The 15,333-nt window shown below is 47.6% G+C and overlaps 1 protein-coding gene and 1 non-coding gene across 2 annotated transcripts in view; one reads left to right on the top strand and one right to left on the bottom strand.

The window, feature by feature from the left end:
- Window positions 1-2,948: 2,948 nt before the first annotated feature.
- Window positions 2,949-3,007, bottom strand: LOC126009929 (U7 small nuclear RNA). The gene has a single exon (XR_007496092.1). It is a non-coding gene; the product is annotated as a U7 small nuclear RNA (small nuclear RNA).
- Window positions 3,008-4,704: 1,697 nt separating this feature from the next.
- SDC2 (syndecan 2) overlaps window positions 4,705-15,333 on the top strand; it is a 106,350-nt gene continuing 95,721 nt past the window's right edge. Inside the window, exons 1-3 of the mRNA XM_049772957.1 lie at window positions 4,705-4,718; window positions 4,791-5,159; window positions 5,267-5,405. Of these exons, the coding sequence (XP_049628914.1) occupies window positions 4,705-4,718; window positions 4,791-5,159; window positions 5,267-5,405 (522 nt within the window). The remainder of the gene's footprint in view (window positions 4,719-4,790; window positions 5,160-5,266; window positions 5,406-15,333) is intronic.

A 15,333-nucleotide genomic window follows, 5' to 3' on the forward strand; every position in this document is an offset into this window, starting at 1 on the left:
AATCTTTACCCCCTGGGGGAATCCAGACCACAGCAAAAACAATCCCCATTTATGAGATGGAGTTGATGTGAAGAGGGCTTTTCTGGAATATTGGACACAGAAGAAGCATCCAGCATTTTATAAGGAAATGGAGATTCACTCCACAGGGATTATGTAACTGTGAAAAAAAAAAAACCAAGAAAAACAGAAAGAAACAGAGGAAGAAGGCAGTTCTGTCAAGTAACTTGGAATTTTTACAAGCTGAAGAAGTTGAGTGTAATGAGATCCTATTGGGGTCATAACACACAAGAACAAAACAAACAAACACAAACCTGCATGTGTGTATGTGTCCATGAGGGAGAGTTTGATATGTCCAGAAAGGTTAGGAGGAGAAAGGGGAGACCATTCATACTAGCTCGTCTCATGGGGCCACCTCAGGACATTGTGTGGAGCCTGTGAGGTGGGGTGGGGATCCATTTACTTTGCAACACCAAGAATAAATAGGCCCAGAGTGACCCTTCTTTTGTGGTTAGCTATTACTCATAGCTGCAGAAAGCAGAATCAAAAGTAGACACTTTTCTACTTCTCCTCCTTGCAGATTCCTGGAGAGATAGGTTTTCTTCTGCTTCACATTCGTTTTTTTACTCTTATTTCTATATCTTTTATTTCTCTCATTATTTTCTTTTTTTCTCCTCCCACTGAAACACATCACTAGGACCCAACTTCGTTTTCTTTTATTTCTATTTCAGAACTTCTAATTTGAATTTTTGTTATAGTTCTCTAGGTTTCTATTTAAAATGAAACTTGTTTGGGGGCTGAATAGATAGGACAGGTGGGTAAGGATGCTTGCCATGCATGTAGCTGACCTAGGTTTTGATTCCTATGCACCACCCATGGGCTCCTAATCTCCAGCCAGGAGTGATCCCTGAGCAGAAGCAATAGGGATGTCCTGACCATCTCTGGGTATAGTCAAGTTGTTTTGATTTGGAGAGATAGTACAGGAGAGTTTCACTTATTTGACCAAACTTTGACTCCCTGTGCCAAATATGGTTTCCTGAGTATCATCATAAATGAGCCCTGATGCAGAGCCCAAGTTAGCCCTGAGGCACCGAGCTTGAAGTGCTCTCCCTCTTCTGCGCCTCACTTTCAGTCCCCCCCCCAAAAAAAAAAACACCAGAATTTTACTTTCCTTAACACAATCCCCTTATATGTTTTATACTATTTTGTTTGTTTTGGGGTTACATTCGGCGGTGCTCAGGGGTTACTTCTGACTCTAAACCTAGAAATTACTCCTGGTAGGTTTGGGGACCAAATAGGATGCTGGAAATGAATGCTTGGGGATTGATGCAAGGCAAACACCCTAACCATTGTGCTATTACTTGAGCTCCTATTTTATATTTTTAAATTCTATAGATATTGCTGCAAACCAGTTTTACATTGCCCATTCTCTTATATATTTATTATATTATATATTACAAAATATAATTATAAAATAAATATAAATATTATATTTATATAATATCTAACGTGTAATAACATTATATAACCATTATATTTATGTACTATATAATATAAATAAATAAATTCTATTATAGAATATAATGTATATGAGCATAATGTTTATAATACATATTTATAATATCTATTTATAATATTTATTGCTAAAAGGTAAAATGAATTATTTTAAGGATTCATTTTCCAAGAAGATTGGAAGATTGGAGTGACACCGAGTCGGTAGTCCACTCTCTGATACTAAAGACGACTTCTGAGTGGACAGCCTAAGGCGAGCAGGAATTAACCAGGCCGAGAATTGGGAGAAACAGCTAAGTTATTTTATTTCAGGGAGAGGAATAGGGACAACAACTGGCATTTGTAACAGCTGGAAATTTATTGAGACAACTGGCATTTATTTTGCAGTTCAGCGGGTTAAAGGAGAATGATTAAACACATTAGTGTGTACCTGTTAACCCTGTTAGTTTCCAACCTACAGACGAAGGAACTGGAGATTCACCAGAAGAATTCAGGGAGGTAGATAAATAGACAAATAATTTTAGGACTATAATAAAGTTACAGTTGTCACTACACCTGAGCTTTCTCTGCACAGCATCCATTATCAGCAGGTCAGAGCAACTATGGGTGTCTCCTTCCATCACAATTTTTTTTACCACTTGAACTAGTAACTGCTTCATCATGCACTTTGTCTTCTAGATCCCTTAGAAGATACTCAGTGAGGACAATTTGCAACAATAACCTGCAAGTTCTCACAGTAGTAGTAAAACACTGATGATAATGATAATAATAATAATAATAAAATTAGTAATAATAATATATTAAGACAATTAAACAGTTAGGATTCCATCCTACTCCAAGAGAAGGTATAAAAGGGAGTAAGAACTCTTCCTCATTTCTATCTCTTTCTTTGGGATCACTAATATAGAAACCCTCTTCAGCCAACTAAAAAGAAATTGATGCATTTTTCCCAAGGGTTCCAAATGTATCTCACGCTCCCAAAGGTATAAAGTTGATTTGGATCTCAATAAAAAAGGGGGGTGGGGGAAGTGGAGAGATAGCAAACAGGGGTATGGTGTTTGCCTTTCATTCAGGCAGACCTGGGTTCAATTTTCTGGGTAGCCTATGTGGTCCTCTGAGCCTGTCAGGAGTGATTCTGAGCACAGAACCAAGAGTAAGGCATTGCTTGGATGTGGCCCCCAAACAAAACAGAATAGAAAAGAAGAAAGAGAGAAAGGAAAGAAAAAGAATGAAAGAAATAGATGGGAAAATAAACGGAAAAATAAAAAGGCAAGAACGTATATTATTCTTTTTTTATAGCAATGCAAAATTAACTATTGTCGCCATGCTCTACATCCTTGCGATTTAACTTATAACCAGAAATTTATACACCTTACTCCCTTCATCCATTTCACACACACCCCATCTTTGGTAGCCATCTATCTGCATTTTTTTAGTAGGGGGGCCTTTTGGTGGACCAGAGGCCTGCTGGACAAATTCTAAAAGCGCTGTAACACTTCTGTCTGCTCTTTTTATCTATGAGCTGGACTTTTTTTTGTTGTTGTTCTATTAATAAGTCAGATCCTAAGGGTATTTGTCTTATTTCACTTATAGTAATGCCTCAGGCATATTCTTATTGTCTAAGACATCATAATATTATTCATTCTGTGACTAAATAATGCCCCTTTGTACATAGACATCACACCTTATTAGTCCTTACAACCCCCCTTCCACATTTAGCTTGTTTCCTTTTATTTTATTTTATTTAAACACCTTGACGTATATTATTCTTGAGTTAGATAAACAAGAGTTCTATGATTTTATCTAAAATCAGCCAAGATAAAAAGTTCCTGTCCAATCGGACATATTTACATGTGAAATGCAAATACCCTGGAGATCACTATGTATTAATTTTCTAAATCAATAAATATATACATGTTTGCTTATTTGGAAAATGTTATTTGATGCCCCCAAAGAAATGGAATTCTAAGCTACTGGTTTCTTGGCAAGTTCACATTTGATTTTTGGATGAAACTTTATCCAAACCTTGGTTACAGAAATGGGGTTTGAAGATAAGCCTTGATTTAAAAGGTTATTAACTCTAATACCTTTCTAGAAGATTCCTAGGTTCACTGGAGTCTCTGGCTTGTGGTCAAGGTACAATCCTTGAGTTTTGCCAGCATTCCCAGGACCAACTCAAGTACAGATGATATTTAGGAAACCAAGAACGGTTCATTGGTGTCCTGCCTTACAAAGGGCAGAATTAGTGAATTCTTTCATCCCTTCGCTTCATGCGTCATGTTGCCCAGGTTGTGACAGTTTGGGTCACATCAGTCCCCAATCCAGTGATGAAACACACATTAGCCAAGTTCCTTCGATTTCTAGTCTGTGCCCGGGGATCATGCCAGGGCACAGCATGTAGAGAAGCACTGGGGGAGAGCAAAGTGGCATCTTGCTCCACTCCCTTTCTGAAGCATTTTCTGAGCACCTGCTGGCCTACCTGAGCATGTGCTGGCACTGGGTACTGAAATGAAGTGTCAGCTTAGGTCAAACAAGATGGTACTAAGGGGCACCGGCTCATTGGCAGAGACACCAAAGGACTATTATTAGATGCTGTCTTTGTCATTTCTATCTTGAGGTACATTTCTAGGGTTCAGTTTCAGGATTTTTTGTTGCCCTCAGGGCTTACTCCTGGCTCTGCACTCAGAAATTACTCTTGGCAGGCTAGGGGGATCAGATGGGATGTGGGGGTCAAACTTGGGTTGGCCATGTGCAAGGCAAACATCCCTACCCGCTGTGCTATCACTCTGGTTCTTCAGGATTCTTTTTTCTTTTAATCTTTTCCTACTTTCTCCCTCAGGGATACAGTTTTTTATTTTTATTTTTTTTAAAGGAGGGATGTAACCCAGCAGTGCTCTGTGTTCTGTGCTCTGGGATCACTCCTGGAAGGACTGGGGTGCTGGGATGGAACTGGGCTAGGCTGTATGCTAGGCAGCGACCTCCCCTCTGTGCCATCTCTTGGGCCCTGCTTTGGGAGTCTTCCTCCACTTTATTTTTCTGGAAGGCGGGGGAAAGCTCTTGAGACACACTTATTAGCTGCTCTGTCCTTACAACCTTCCTGTGCCTGGAGGCATCTCTAAACTCTGTGAGTGTTGCGTGTGTTTGTGTTGTGTGTCCATGTCTGGGTGGGTACTATGCAGGACGCATATGAGCGAGATGTGTGTATGCCAGTAAGTGGTGTGTGTGTGGAGGACATGTGGTATTGTGTGCGGGTTGTGTGTCTCAGTGTGCAGGGGCTGTAGGTGGGCTGTGTGCGTGTGTGTGGTGTGTGTGGCCGCGGCGCGGCGTGTGCGTGTCTCCGACGGGCTGGCCCTGGGCGGGGCGCAGCTGCAATCGGGCGGCGCGGTGGCGGTGCGGTGCGGGCGTGGGCGGCGGGTGGGGCCATCGGTGGGTCCGGGAGGCGGCGGGCGGGCGCGCGCGGGAGGCGGAGCCGGGGCCGGGGCGGCTGTCCAGAGCCAGCCGGGGAGCTGCAGCCGCGCGCCCGCACCGCACCGCTCCGCGCCTGTCCGCACCGCCGCGCCCCGCCCCCGCCCGGTGTCCCCGCTCGGCTCGTCCCGGCGCGCCCCGCAACCTCCGAAGGGAGGGCTCCGCGAGGCCGGGGCGGCGGGCGGGCGGAGCTGAGCCGGGGAGCTCGGGCGGGCCGCCTCCCTCCCGCAGCGGCTCCGAGGTCGGCGGCCAACAAGTGAGCGGCGGGGCGGGGCGGCCCCCGGATCCGCAGGGCGCGCCCCGACCCGACCCGACCCGACCACGGCGTCCGCGTCCCCGGCCCCCCGGTCCCTCCGGGCCCTCGGGAACATGCGGCGCGCGTGGATCCTGCTGGCCCCTGGGCTTGGTGGGCCTGCGCGTCGGCCGAGTCGGTGAGTGCGGGCCGGGGGTCCCCTGTCCCCTCCAGCCTTCTGCTGGACACCCCGAAGCGTCCGCTCCCCCGCGCTCTCCCCTGCGCTCCCCGCTGCCCAGCGCCGCGCGCGGGGCGCAGCACCGCAGGACCCGCTCTTGGGGACACCCGGGACGCAAGCGGAGGCCCCCGAAGTCGCTCCCAACTTCTGGAACCGGGCGCCCGGCTGCCTGGCCCGGAGAGGCCGCGAGGGAAGGGGGCTCCGTGTGCGCCCCAAGGCGCACCGCCGACCGGGGAACTTTGCGGGACTTTTGTGTCTTTGGCTCCGGCGCACCCCGGCGACCCCTCGGCCCCCTCCTCAATAACCCCCCAGTGCTGCCCCTGATCTCTGCCGAATGCAAGTTCTTGGGGGCGACGGGCCCGGCGTTGGGCACCACCCGGGAGCGCCCAGACAGAGGGAGGGAGGGAAGTTCGCAAAACTTCTTTGTCTGCGACTGGCTGCCGGGCTGGGGCGCGGGGCCGGCACCCTTTCTGGGGGCGCAGCGCTGGGAAACGCTGCTGCAATCCAGGCTCCGGGGTGGGGACCCTCGCGCAGACGCCCCCCGGGCGGGCGTGCGGCCTCGCTGGGATGCGGCTTGGCAGCCCCGCGCGCTGCGCTGCGGCTCCGGCGAGGTCTCCGGGCTCCAGCCGGCCTCCCTGCGCACGTCCCGGGGACGCGGTGGCTTCTCCCGGAGGTGCCTTTTTGGGGGGGAAGGCTAGACCGCTCGTAGCGCTCCGAGAGCGCCCTCTGAAGGGGACCCGCCTCGGGGGAACCGGGCGCCCCAACTCGGCCCTGCTGAGTGGGGGCTCCCGCACCCCCAGATCCGGTGGCAGCCTCAGTGGCCTCTGAGGACCCTCCTTTGGAAGGACGGTCGGTCGGTCGCTTCGATCCTGCCCTTCCTTGCCCACTGTCCCTCCACATTCTCTGGCCGCTGAGATGATCATCGCCGTTGGGTGGTTTTCCGATAGTCCACCTTCCTCGCACCCCTCGGCCCTCATAGCTTGGAAGGTGCCTCCCCCTTCTCCTCCTTCTCCTTCTCCTTCTCCTTCTCCTTCTCCTCCTTCTCCTTCTCCTTCTCCTTCTCCTTCTCCTTCTCCTTCTCCTTCTTCTTCTCCTTCTCCTTCTCCTTCTCCTTCTCCTTCTCCTTCTCCTTCTCCTTCTCCTTCTTCTTCTTCTTCTTCTTCTTCTTCTTCTTCTTCTTCTTCTTCTTCTTCTTCTTCTATTATTATTATTATTATCTTGGAAGGTGCCTTCCCCTTCTCAGTATCATTATTATTATTATTATTATTATTATTACTATTATTATTATTATTATTATTATTATTATTAATTTTGAGAAAGAATGGAGCCAGGTGAGGATTCGGTCAGCCCCTGGCGCTTGGAGCTGGAAGGTGATGGAGTGAAGGAGGGGTGGTCCCTACTCGCGCAGCAGCCTCGACACCCTGCACCCCCCCCTCCCCAGACATCCTAGTTGAGATTGTGAAAACTGCCTCCGCCCCCCCCCCTGAGTATGTGGGGGCGCAGGGCTGCCGTGGAACCCCGTAATCTAATGGGGCTTTCCTGCTGGCAAGCGATCCGCGTGAGAACTCAGGACTGGCAGGCTCCCAGCCGGCGCGAACTTTGCCTCCTTGGACTTAAAAAGGCAGAAATTCTCTCTCGGCTTGTTGGAGAAAAATAGGGATTTGCTCATCTTTCTGCTGCCAAACGGGCCAAAGGGAGAGAGCCCTGGAGGGAGAGGATTTGGAGAGGATTTGGATCGCCAGTCAGCTCCAGAAGCTGCACAGGGAGAAACCAGGCCCCCCTTTTTTGGGGTGGGGTAGTGTAGAGGGAAGTGGGCTGGATCTGCTCAGGGATTGCTGGCAAATGTTAATTCACCGGGGAGAAGGAGAAGACCGGCCACTCTGGAGTTTCTTTTGCCCTCTATCTGCCAAAAATCCTTGGGAGCTTTTCATTTCATTTGATTTGATTTTTTTTTGTGTGTGTTTGTTTTTGGGCACAGTCGGCACAGGCATTCAGGGGTTACTCCTGGCTCTGCCATCAGAAATTTACTGTTGGCAGGCTCTGGGGAATGAGATGTCTGGGATAGAACCCGGGTTGGCCCTGTGCAAGGCAAACACCTACCTGCTGTGCTATCGCTCCAGCCCTTTAATTAGATTTTTTTGGGTGGGGGAATGGATTCTGTCCTTCCCAGGTGCTTTCTGAGAAACTCTGTCTTTGGTGGACAGGGTCTCTGGGGAAGGGTGAGTTCCTATGATGGATCATTTTTCCAACCAGAATCAGAGGCTTTTTTGAGGGGGCAGCTTCTCCTCTCTGAAAAATGCCCATGTATTTGGTGACGAGATCTTGAGGTTTTTCAGCAGCATCCTGGTGAAGCTGTGACTCAGTCATTCCCCAGCAGAAGCAATAGCCGCGACCAGGCCGGCCAACCGGGCCTTTTCGACGCCTTTCCAGCATCTGGTTCACGCAGAGCCAAACCCGAAGCCAAACGCCTTCATTTTTCAACATTTAGCACATTATTTCCAGCACTTCTCATTATAATTGGAAGCCATTGACTTGTTTCCTAGGAGTTCACAGTAGCGATGGGTTTAAAGCCTTCCTTGAAAAGAAAGGAATGAAGATGGGGGGAAAATTTGCGGTTAGGAAATTCTTGAGTTCTGACATCCTCAGTGAGCATAGGAGGGCAGAAGAGAAGTTGTTCTCAAAATCTAATCACAAGCACAAAACACTCTGAAAGGGGTAGTAAGGCCCTGTCTTTGGGGGGTACCAGAGACCCCTCTTACTGGTCTGTGCAGGGATGGGGGAGGGAAGGACTTTCTCAACCCCTGGTCAGGAGCTTCTTGCAGGGAGAAAGACTGACTCCGTGGGGGCAGTAGTGATATGCTGCCATTTCTCTCTCCATTTTCCATCGGATTATTTATCTTTAGCAATAGTAACGTTTGCAGGCGAGACAGGCATTATTGCATCAGGAAATGTGCTGAAGGGAAGGAGGGAGTTGGAGTTGATGGAATTTGCTTCACGAGCTTGGAGGTCAGGCACTAGAAAGAAGCAAGTCTTAGGGAGTGGGGACCTGGGTATTGTCTCTGAGCGCCCACAAGCAAGCTGCCAGCTTTGAGAAATAGGTGTGCGAAATTGGACCTCCCTACATAGAACCTTGGAAAAAATATTTTGGCTGTTGTGATCGTGAAACAAATGACTCTTGCTACAGAGATGGGTGGGGGGAACAAAGGTTCTTTCTCAGTTGGATAGGAGCAGATGTCATTGGAGAGAGATAACATCAGGCCCGTGGGAGTTGAGTGTGGCAGAGAGAATTTGAGTTTGTTCTCAACTACCTCCTACACCCCTACACCAGGAGACCTGGCCCCACTCCTTAGGATGGTTCTCACCTATGCTGGCTTTTGTTACCTGATATTTCTATCACGTCTGGAGTTGTACCTGATGGTTGTCCCTGGGAGTTGAGGCTAAAGTTGGAGTGCAGGGGGTAGGGCATATGCCTTGCATATGGCCAACCTCAGTTTGAGTCCGGTATCCCTTATGGTCCCACAACCCTGCCAGGAGTGATTCAGAGTGTGTAGTCAGAAACCCACGTACTGGGATTCAGGAGATGCATTGAAAGACTGATGCTCATTTCTCTTGTCAGAAGGCTCAGGTTTGAGTCTCAGCCCCACCTGGTTCCTGGCTGTACTATTCCAGGACCTTACCCCTGAGTACCAAACCCAGAATAACCCCTAAACACTTTCAGTGTGATCTCCAAGTTTAACAAAACAACAGCTAGTAGGATCCACATACAACCTCGGTGGATCTCAGACTTAACCCAAGAATTCTGCTTTTGACTGGAAGCCTTGTTGGTCATGTCAACAGTCAGTACCTCACACGTTACATGTTGTATGTATGTGTGTTTTTGCGTGTTTGTGTTGTGTCCTATTGTCCTACAGTAAAGTCAGCTGCTGAAATTTTGTGTTAGAACGACCTAAGGAAGAATGAGTAGCCTGATGGGCTGAGACTGGCCATGCCGACACTGATGTGTCTATGAGATTCATCCTATAAGCTGATGTATGTTGACAAGAAAGCCCACAAGTAAAGGATCCTCATGGGTCAGACCTAAGTTGCTCGAATTTTCACCATCTTTGGAAACATCCCAGAAGATTGTCTAGTTCCCACCCCCTTTGACTCCAAGGTAGGACAACTTCTGAGGCTCTTGGAAGCTCCCAGGGACTGGTCAGCCAGTTTGGAGCCTTCTGAGCTCCATTATGAAGCCTTATGGGTGCCGCTGGCCAAGCCATTGGACGGCCATGTGCCTGTTAGTGGATGGGGAATTGAGCAGTCATGTGAAGAATGTTGTCTGCCCTTGCAGGACCGAGATGAGAGCCACCTTGTCTGCTGTGTTCTCTCACTCAAGACACAATCCTTCTAGCTGTGCCAGCCCACCCTCTCCTGCCTGCACGACCTCCAGTTCCTTCATATCACCTCCTCCTTCCATGGCCCCAAAGGCAAAAACCTAGTTTGAAGAAAAAGCAAGAAGTGATGTCGAGGGCCCTTGGCCATGAGTCATGTATAGTACCCAAGCAAGCATTAGGCTCAATGTCTGGTCCCTGATGCAGTCACCACATGATAAATGGGATTCCTCGGATCCCAGGGCCAGGACTCTCGATGCTACATAGGTACCACCTCTGGCACATAGCCTGGTCACTGCAGCCAAAGCATGCAGCTGCCAGAGAGCATCACAAGTGAGGCCCCCAGTGAACATGTGTGCCAGGACCCCAGTGCCCCATGGCATGTGCTACAGTTAGGATGTGTTCAGGGAGTGCCACTTCTGGTGAGCTTGTGTAATGACAGTTGGCTATTTTCTTTCTTTCTTTCTTTCTCTCTTTCTTTTCTTTTTTTCTTTTTTTTTTTTTTGGTTTTTGGGCCACACCCAGTAACGCTCAGGAGTTACTCCTGGCTATGCGCCCAGAAGTTGCTCCTGGCTTGGGGGACCATATGGGACACCGGGGGATCGAACCGCGGTCCGTGCAAGGCTAGCGCTGGCAAGGCAAGCACCTTACCTTTAGCGCCACTGCCCGGCCCCACTTTCTCTCTTTCTTTCTTTTTTCTTTCTTTCTTTCTTTCTTTCTTTCTTTCTTTCTCTCTCTCTCTCTCTTTGTCTTTCTTTCTTTCTTTCTTTCTTTCTTTCTTTCTTTCTTTCTTTCTTTCTTTCTTTCTTTCTCTCTCTCTCTCTCTTTTTCTTTCTTTCTTTCTTTCTTTCTTTCTTTCTTTCTTTCTTTCTTTCTTTCTTTCTTTCTTTCTTTCTTTCTTTCTCTCTCTCTTTTCTTTCTTTCTTTCTTTCTTCCCTTCCTTTTCCTTCCTTCCTTCCTTCCTTCCTTCCTTCCTTCCTTCCTTCCTTCCTTCCTTCCTTCCTTCCTTCCTTCCTTCCTTCCGTCCTTCCTGCCGTCCTTCCTTCAATTTTTTTGGCCACACCTGGTCAGGGGTTACTCCTGGTTCTATTCTCAGAAATCACTCTTGATAGGCTCCAGGGACCATATGAGATGCTGGGAATTGAACTTGGGCCAGTCACGTGCAAGACAAATGCTCTCCCTGCTGTTTTCCAGGCGATTGCTCCGGCCCCACACTCGAGTAGTAGTGGAGATGCTTCCCATGAGGCTGCCACCTTTGGGAGCCAGAGTCCCGCCACATCTTAAATCCCCTCATCACATGCTGTTTGCTGTGACCCTGGAGGATGAGGGTAGAGCCCAGAGGACTGGAGTGTGCAAGGGAAGCCAATAAATACAAGTTCTTTTTTTTTGTCCTAGCTTTCTTGGCAGGCGTGGCAGGGCTCTGATGTAAATTCACCTGGGCCCCAGAGCTGGTGGGCCCACATGAAAGTTCCATGTGGAGTGGTGGGCGTCCTGCTGAGTGCAGCTGAACCCAGTTGGTACTCCCGGTGCTCAGCCCACTCTGCAGGGTCCACTTAGGCCACCTGGAGGGAGTATCGCAGGCATCGGGCACAGTTGGGACCCTGAAGCGTGCTGGTGTGAAAGATACATGAGATCTGGGCTAGTGCTTTGCTTTGCTTTTGTTCAGGGTGCAATACCTGTGATGCCCCACTTTATGACCAGGTGCCCTCAGTCCTGCGATTGAGAATCCCCACTATGTGCTGACGGGGCCTACTTCTAGGGCAGTATTGGGCTGGAGGGGGGATGTCTGTCCTGAGTCGGGTGCACCTCTGACCCCTTCCAGTTGCCATTGTGTAATTTGCTCAGTGTCCCAGCGAGCCAGTGTGGGATTGAGAAGCGCCACAAATGTTTGGGAGCTTTCTCATCCAAGAGGAAAATTTTCCACCAGTAGAATGAACCCCACTGGTATGCGGATAGTCAAGGTTTGGCCTCCAAATTCCAGCCAAAGTGTCATGAGGGGTGAGAGAAGTTGGTCTGTCTCACTTTTTCCCTGGGAGCAAGAATCTTGGTTTGGAGAAAGTGGCTGGAAAGATGGAGCAAAGGTGAAACGTAGAGCCAGAGCGATAGCACAGTGGGGGAGGTGTTTGCCTTGCATGTGGTCGATCTGAGTTGATCCCTGGCATCCCATATGATCTATCAAACCTGTGAGGAATCATTTCTAAGCACAGAGCCAGGAGTAACCCCCAAGCTCTGCCAGGTATGGCCCCAAACAAAGCAAAACAAAACAAAACAGTCCACATGCACTTTATGAAGCATGTTCTAGTGGCTGGTTGGTTATTCTGAGGATTGTGCAAAGTGGGGGGCTGTGTGCAAATAATCCTGATAGTTTCAGAGTCCGTGGGATCCATAGACTCCAGTCTAGAGCAGGAAAACTGATGGAACAAGAGGTACAGTGATTACAGGCCACAGTTTGCGCAGGTTGTTCTCGAACCCGAAGTGTGAAAGCGAAATGAGCATTTCATTCAGAGCGGTGGCCAGCCAGGGGAATGGTAAATCCCAGCTGCTATATTCAGTGCAATAGTCAGGTTGGGCCCACATGGAATTACCTTTCTAAGGGCCAGTGGAACTCAGCTCTCTCGGTGTAAAAGGAGGTCACTGAACTGGAGGGACTTACTGTCTTTCATATTTATTATTTTTTTTCTGTATGCTTTCGGGTGTAATTGGAGAAGTGTTACTGGTAACCCAATCAATAAGTAATGATTGCACTCCTGCCAAGCCTTATTTTATTATTGAAGTGAGGAATTCCTAAGCACTGAGGAGAGGGCAGCCTGTTTCTAATGGTGGGGTGCGGGGTGGGGTGAGTGACCTTGGACCTAGTGTCTGTCTTCTCCAACATTGCTCTCAATATACATCATCTCTTGTCAAATGATTTCCTATGTGTTTTCTAAGAAAAGCCAGCACAACATCCACATCTCTGGGGGTGCAGGATCACCCTCAATTCTCAGTAGAACATAGCATGATCGAATTTGGGAGCTTTTCAATGCGGTGCTGGCTACACACTTTAGCTGAGTGCAAGGCATCACTTACTGCAATGCCCAGAATGTATTTGAGCACTGCCGTATGACCTGATCATCCTCAGCTCTGCAGGCCCTATCAGTACAACATCCTTGGTACTCCACATTGAAACACCTGTCTGGGTCACTGAGTATCTCTGGGAGGGGCTCTCAGACCACATGGGCAATGCTTGGAGCCCCCCAGTAAAATGAATAAATATAAATGTTAAGAATGTATTTGAGGGGTTGAAGAAATAACACAGTGGGTAGGGCATTTGACTTGCACTTGGCATCTCATATGGTTCCTCTTAGTCTGCCAGGAGTAATTCCTGAGTGCTGTGGGGTATGACTCAAAAACAACAAAAATAATACTGTATTTTAAGGTTCTTATAACTTGGAAACTATCATGGACAGACGCAGGCATCTGTGCACATAGGATGATTCTATTAAATGCTTAATTTGATGTGTGTGATGGACACCTTGCTTTATGTGTGTCACAAAGTTGTGCAGAATTAGCTACAGAGCCACATGTCCCAACAAGAACGATATAAGTAAACTGGGGAAACCAGGATCAGATTTAATGGATTGTAACGATGTCAAATATCCTTCTTGTAATATTTGCCATCACTTCATAAAAGATCACTCTAGTGGTGATCTGGGTCAAGGGCAGAGATCTATTATGTTGTTAAAAATTTTAAAGTGAAAATCTGCTCCATGTCTTATAACTTCTTAAGGATTGACAGTGATCTGAACAGGTACAAAAATGGCACCAAACCTGGGTGGTTTCACAGAAGAAGTCCTGGTAGTCAGTTCTCCAAGGGCAGATGACTCTTGGCTCCATGAGGATTTGCATTATTCTGTGTCCAAGTCGGATCAGGAACCAGGGGTTCAGTGTTTGTATCTGCTCACTGCTGCCACTTTCAAACACTGAAGTGAATCTGTAGGAGAGGAACCATGGGGAGCCCAAGGAATGCTGCCACCATTGCAGGAAAGCACCACGGAAATGAAGTTCCCAGGACAGGAGAGTGGGATGATCTACACAGATGCAGAAAGGTGTGTGATAAAAGCTTTATAAGGAGGCCCAGAGAAGTGGCACAGGAGGGTAACCCAGTTTCATTCCTGATTCCCAAAGAATCAATCTAGCCACCAAGTGTGATTCCTGAGCACACAGCCAGGCCCCCGTCTCTGATGGTAGGACTAACTCCCTTGACGGGTAGTAACCTAGATGGTGCCAATCCATGTGAATGCAGAGTTTTAGGAGGCTCAGGAGGAAGTGCTGTGGCAGGATTCCTCCAAATTAAAAGTGTGCTAGAGATGGTCTTGCAGGTTTTAGAATGGAGAATATTGGGATTTTGTTTCTGCTATTACTATAAAAAATAAACATCTGATTGTAAGAAAGGTTTTTTCCTTTTATCATTTTCGAGCTTGTTTTTTATTTTATTTAATTTGATTTTTAATAGAAATTACTTTATTAAAAGACTGCGTATCAATAGTTGACATAGTTGGTCATAATACATTTGTTTCCAAGTAAATGGGAGCAAAATCATTAGAAAAGAAAAGAAGGGACCGGAGAGATAGCATGGAGGTAAGGTGTTTGCCTTGCATGCAGAAAGTCAGTGGTTCAAACCCCGACATCCCATATGGTCCCCCGAGCCTACCAGGAGCGATTTATGAGCATAGAGCTAGGAGTAACCCCTGAGTGCTGCCGGGTGTGACCCAAAAAAGAAAGAAAGAAAGAAAGAAAGAAAGAGAGAAAGAGTGAAAGAGAGAAAGAGAGGAAAGAGATTAAGAAGAAATTAAAAAAAGGTTAAAGCAATAAAATCTGTGAAAATTATTGTTCTAGAAATGAGGTCCTTAAGTCATTGTCAGCAGGTTTAGAAGCTCTTGTTGCTAGTTGATCATTCTGTTACTCTTGTTTCTCAATATTAGGTGGGTTCAGATACACATTGGTATAACAGTTTAGAATGACAGTATAAAAAATTTGGAGTTGTCCAGGAATTCCAAGTACTTTAGCTGATGCTGCAGCTTTTGTGGGGCATGTTTTTGGCTGCCAGGTCTTTCAGAAGATTGAGAATGGGAGGTGCCCACATTCACTTTAAGAAAGTCCTGGTGATCTTAGCCCAAATACCAATATACCTTGAGTTTGGTCAGATTGGTATCTCTGCAGAGGTCTATAGAGGAGTGGTGAAGCAAGGCCATTGGTGAAGCAACAGTTGTGGGTGATGGGTGCAGCAGGTGTGGCTTTGGCCTACCCTTTTCTCCCTAGATTGCCAACTTTCAACTGCATGGCCAGCGAACCCATAATTTTTTGTGGCTTGGTTTACATCTTTTTTGAAAACAGAGTGAGTCTATGGAGCTGGCCAGATGCGGAACCAGCGACTGCAGCTTCAAGCTTGTTTTTGTAGAATCAAGTTGGGAATGACAATATTTTGCCTTTTGTCTATTGTGAAAATTAGTTCCAAGAATGACTGGCACCTTGGAACAAAT

Source organism: Suncus etruscus, chromosome 5, assembly GCF_024139225.1.
Source record: "Suncus etruscus isolate mSunEtr1 chromosome 5, mSunEtr1.pri.cur, whole genome shotgun sequence".
Taxonomy (NCBI): Eukaryota; Metazoa; Chordata; class Mammalia; order Eulipotyphla; family Soricidae; genus Suncus; species Suncus etruscus.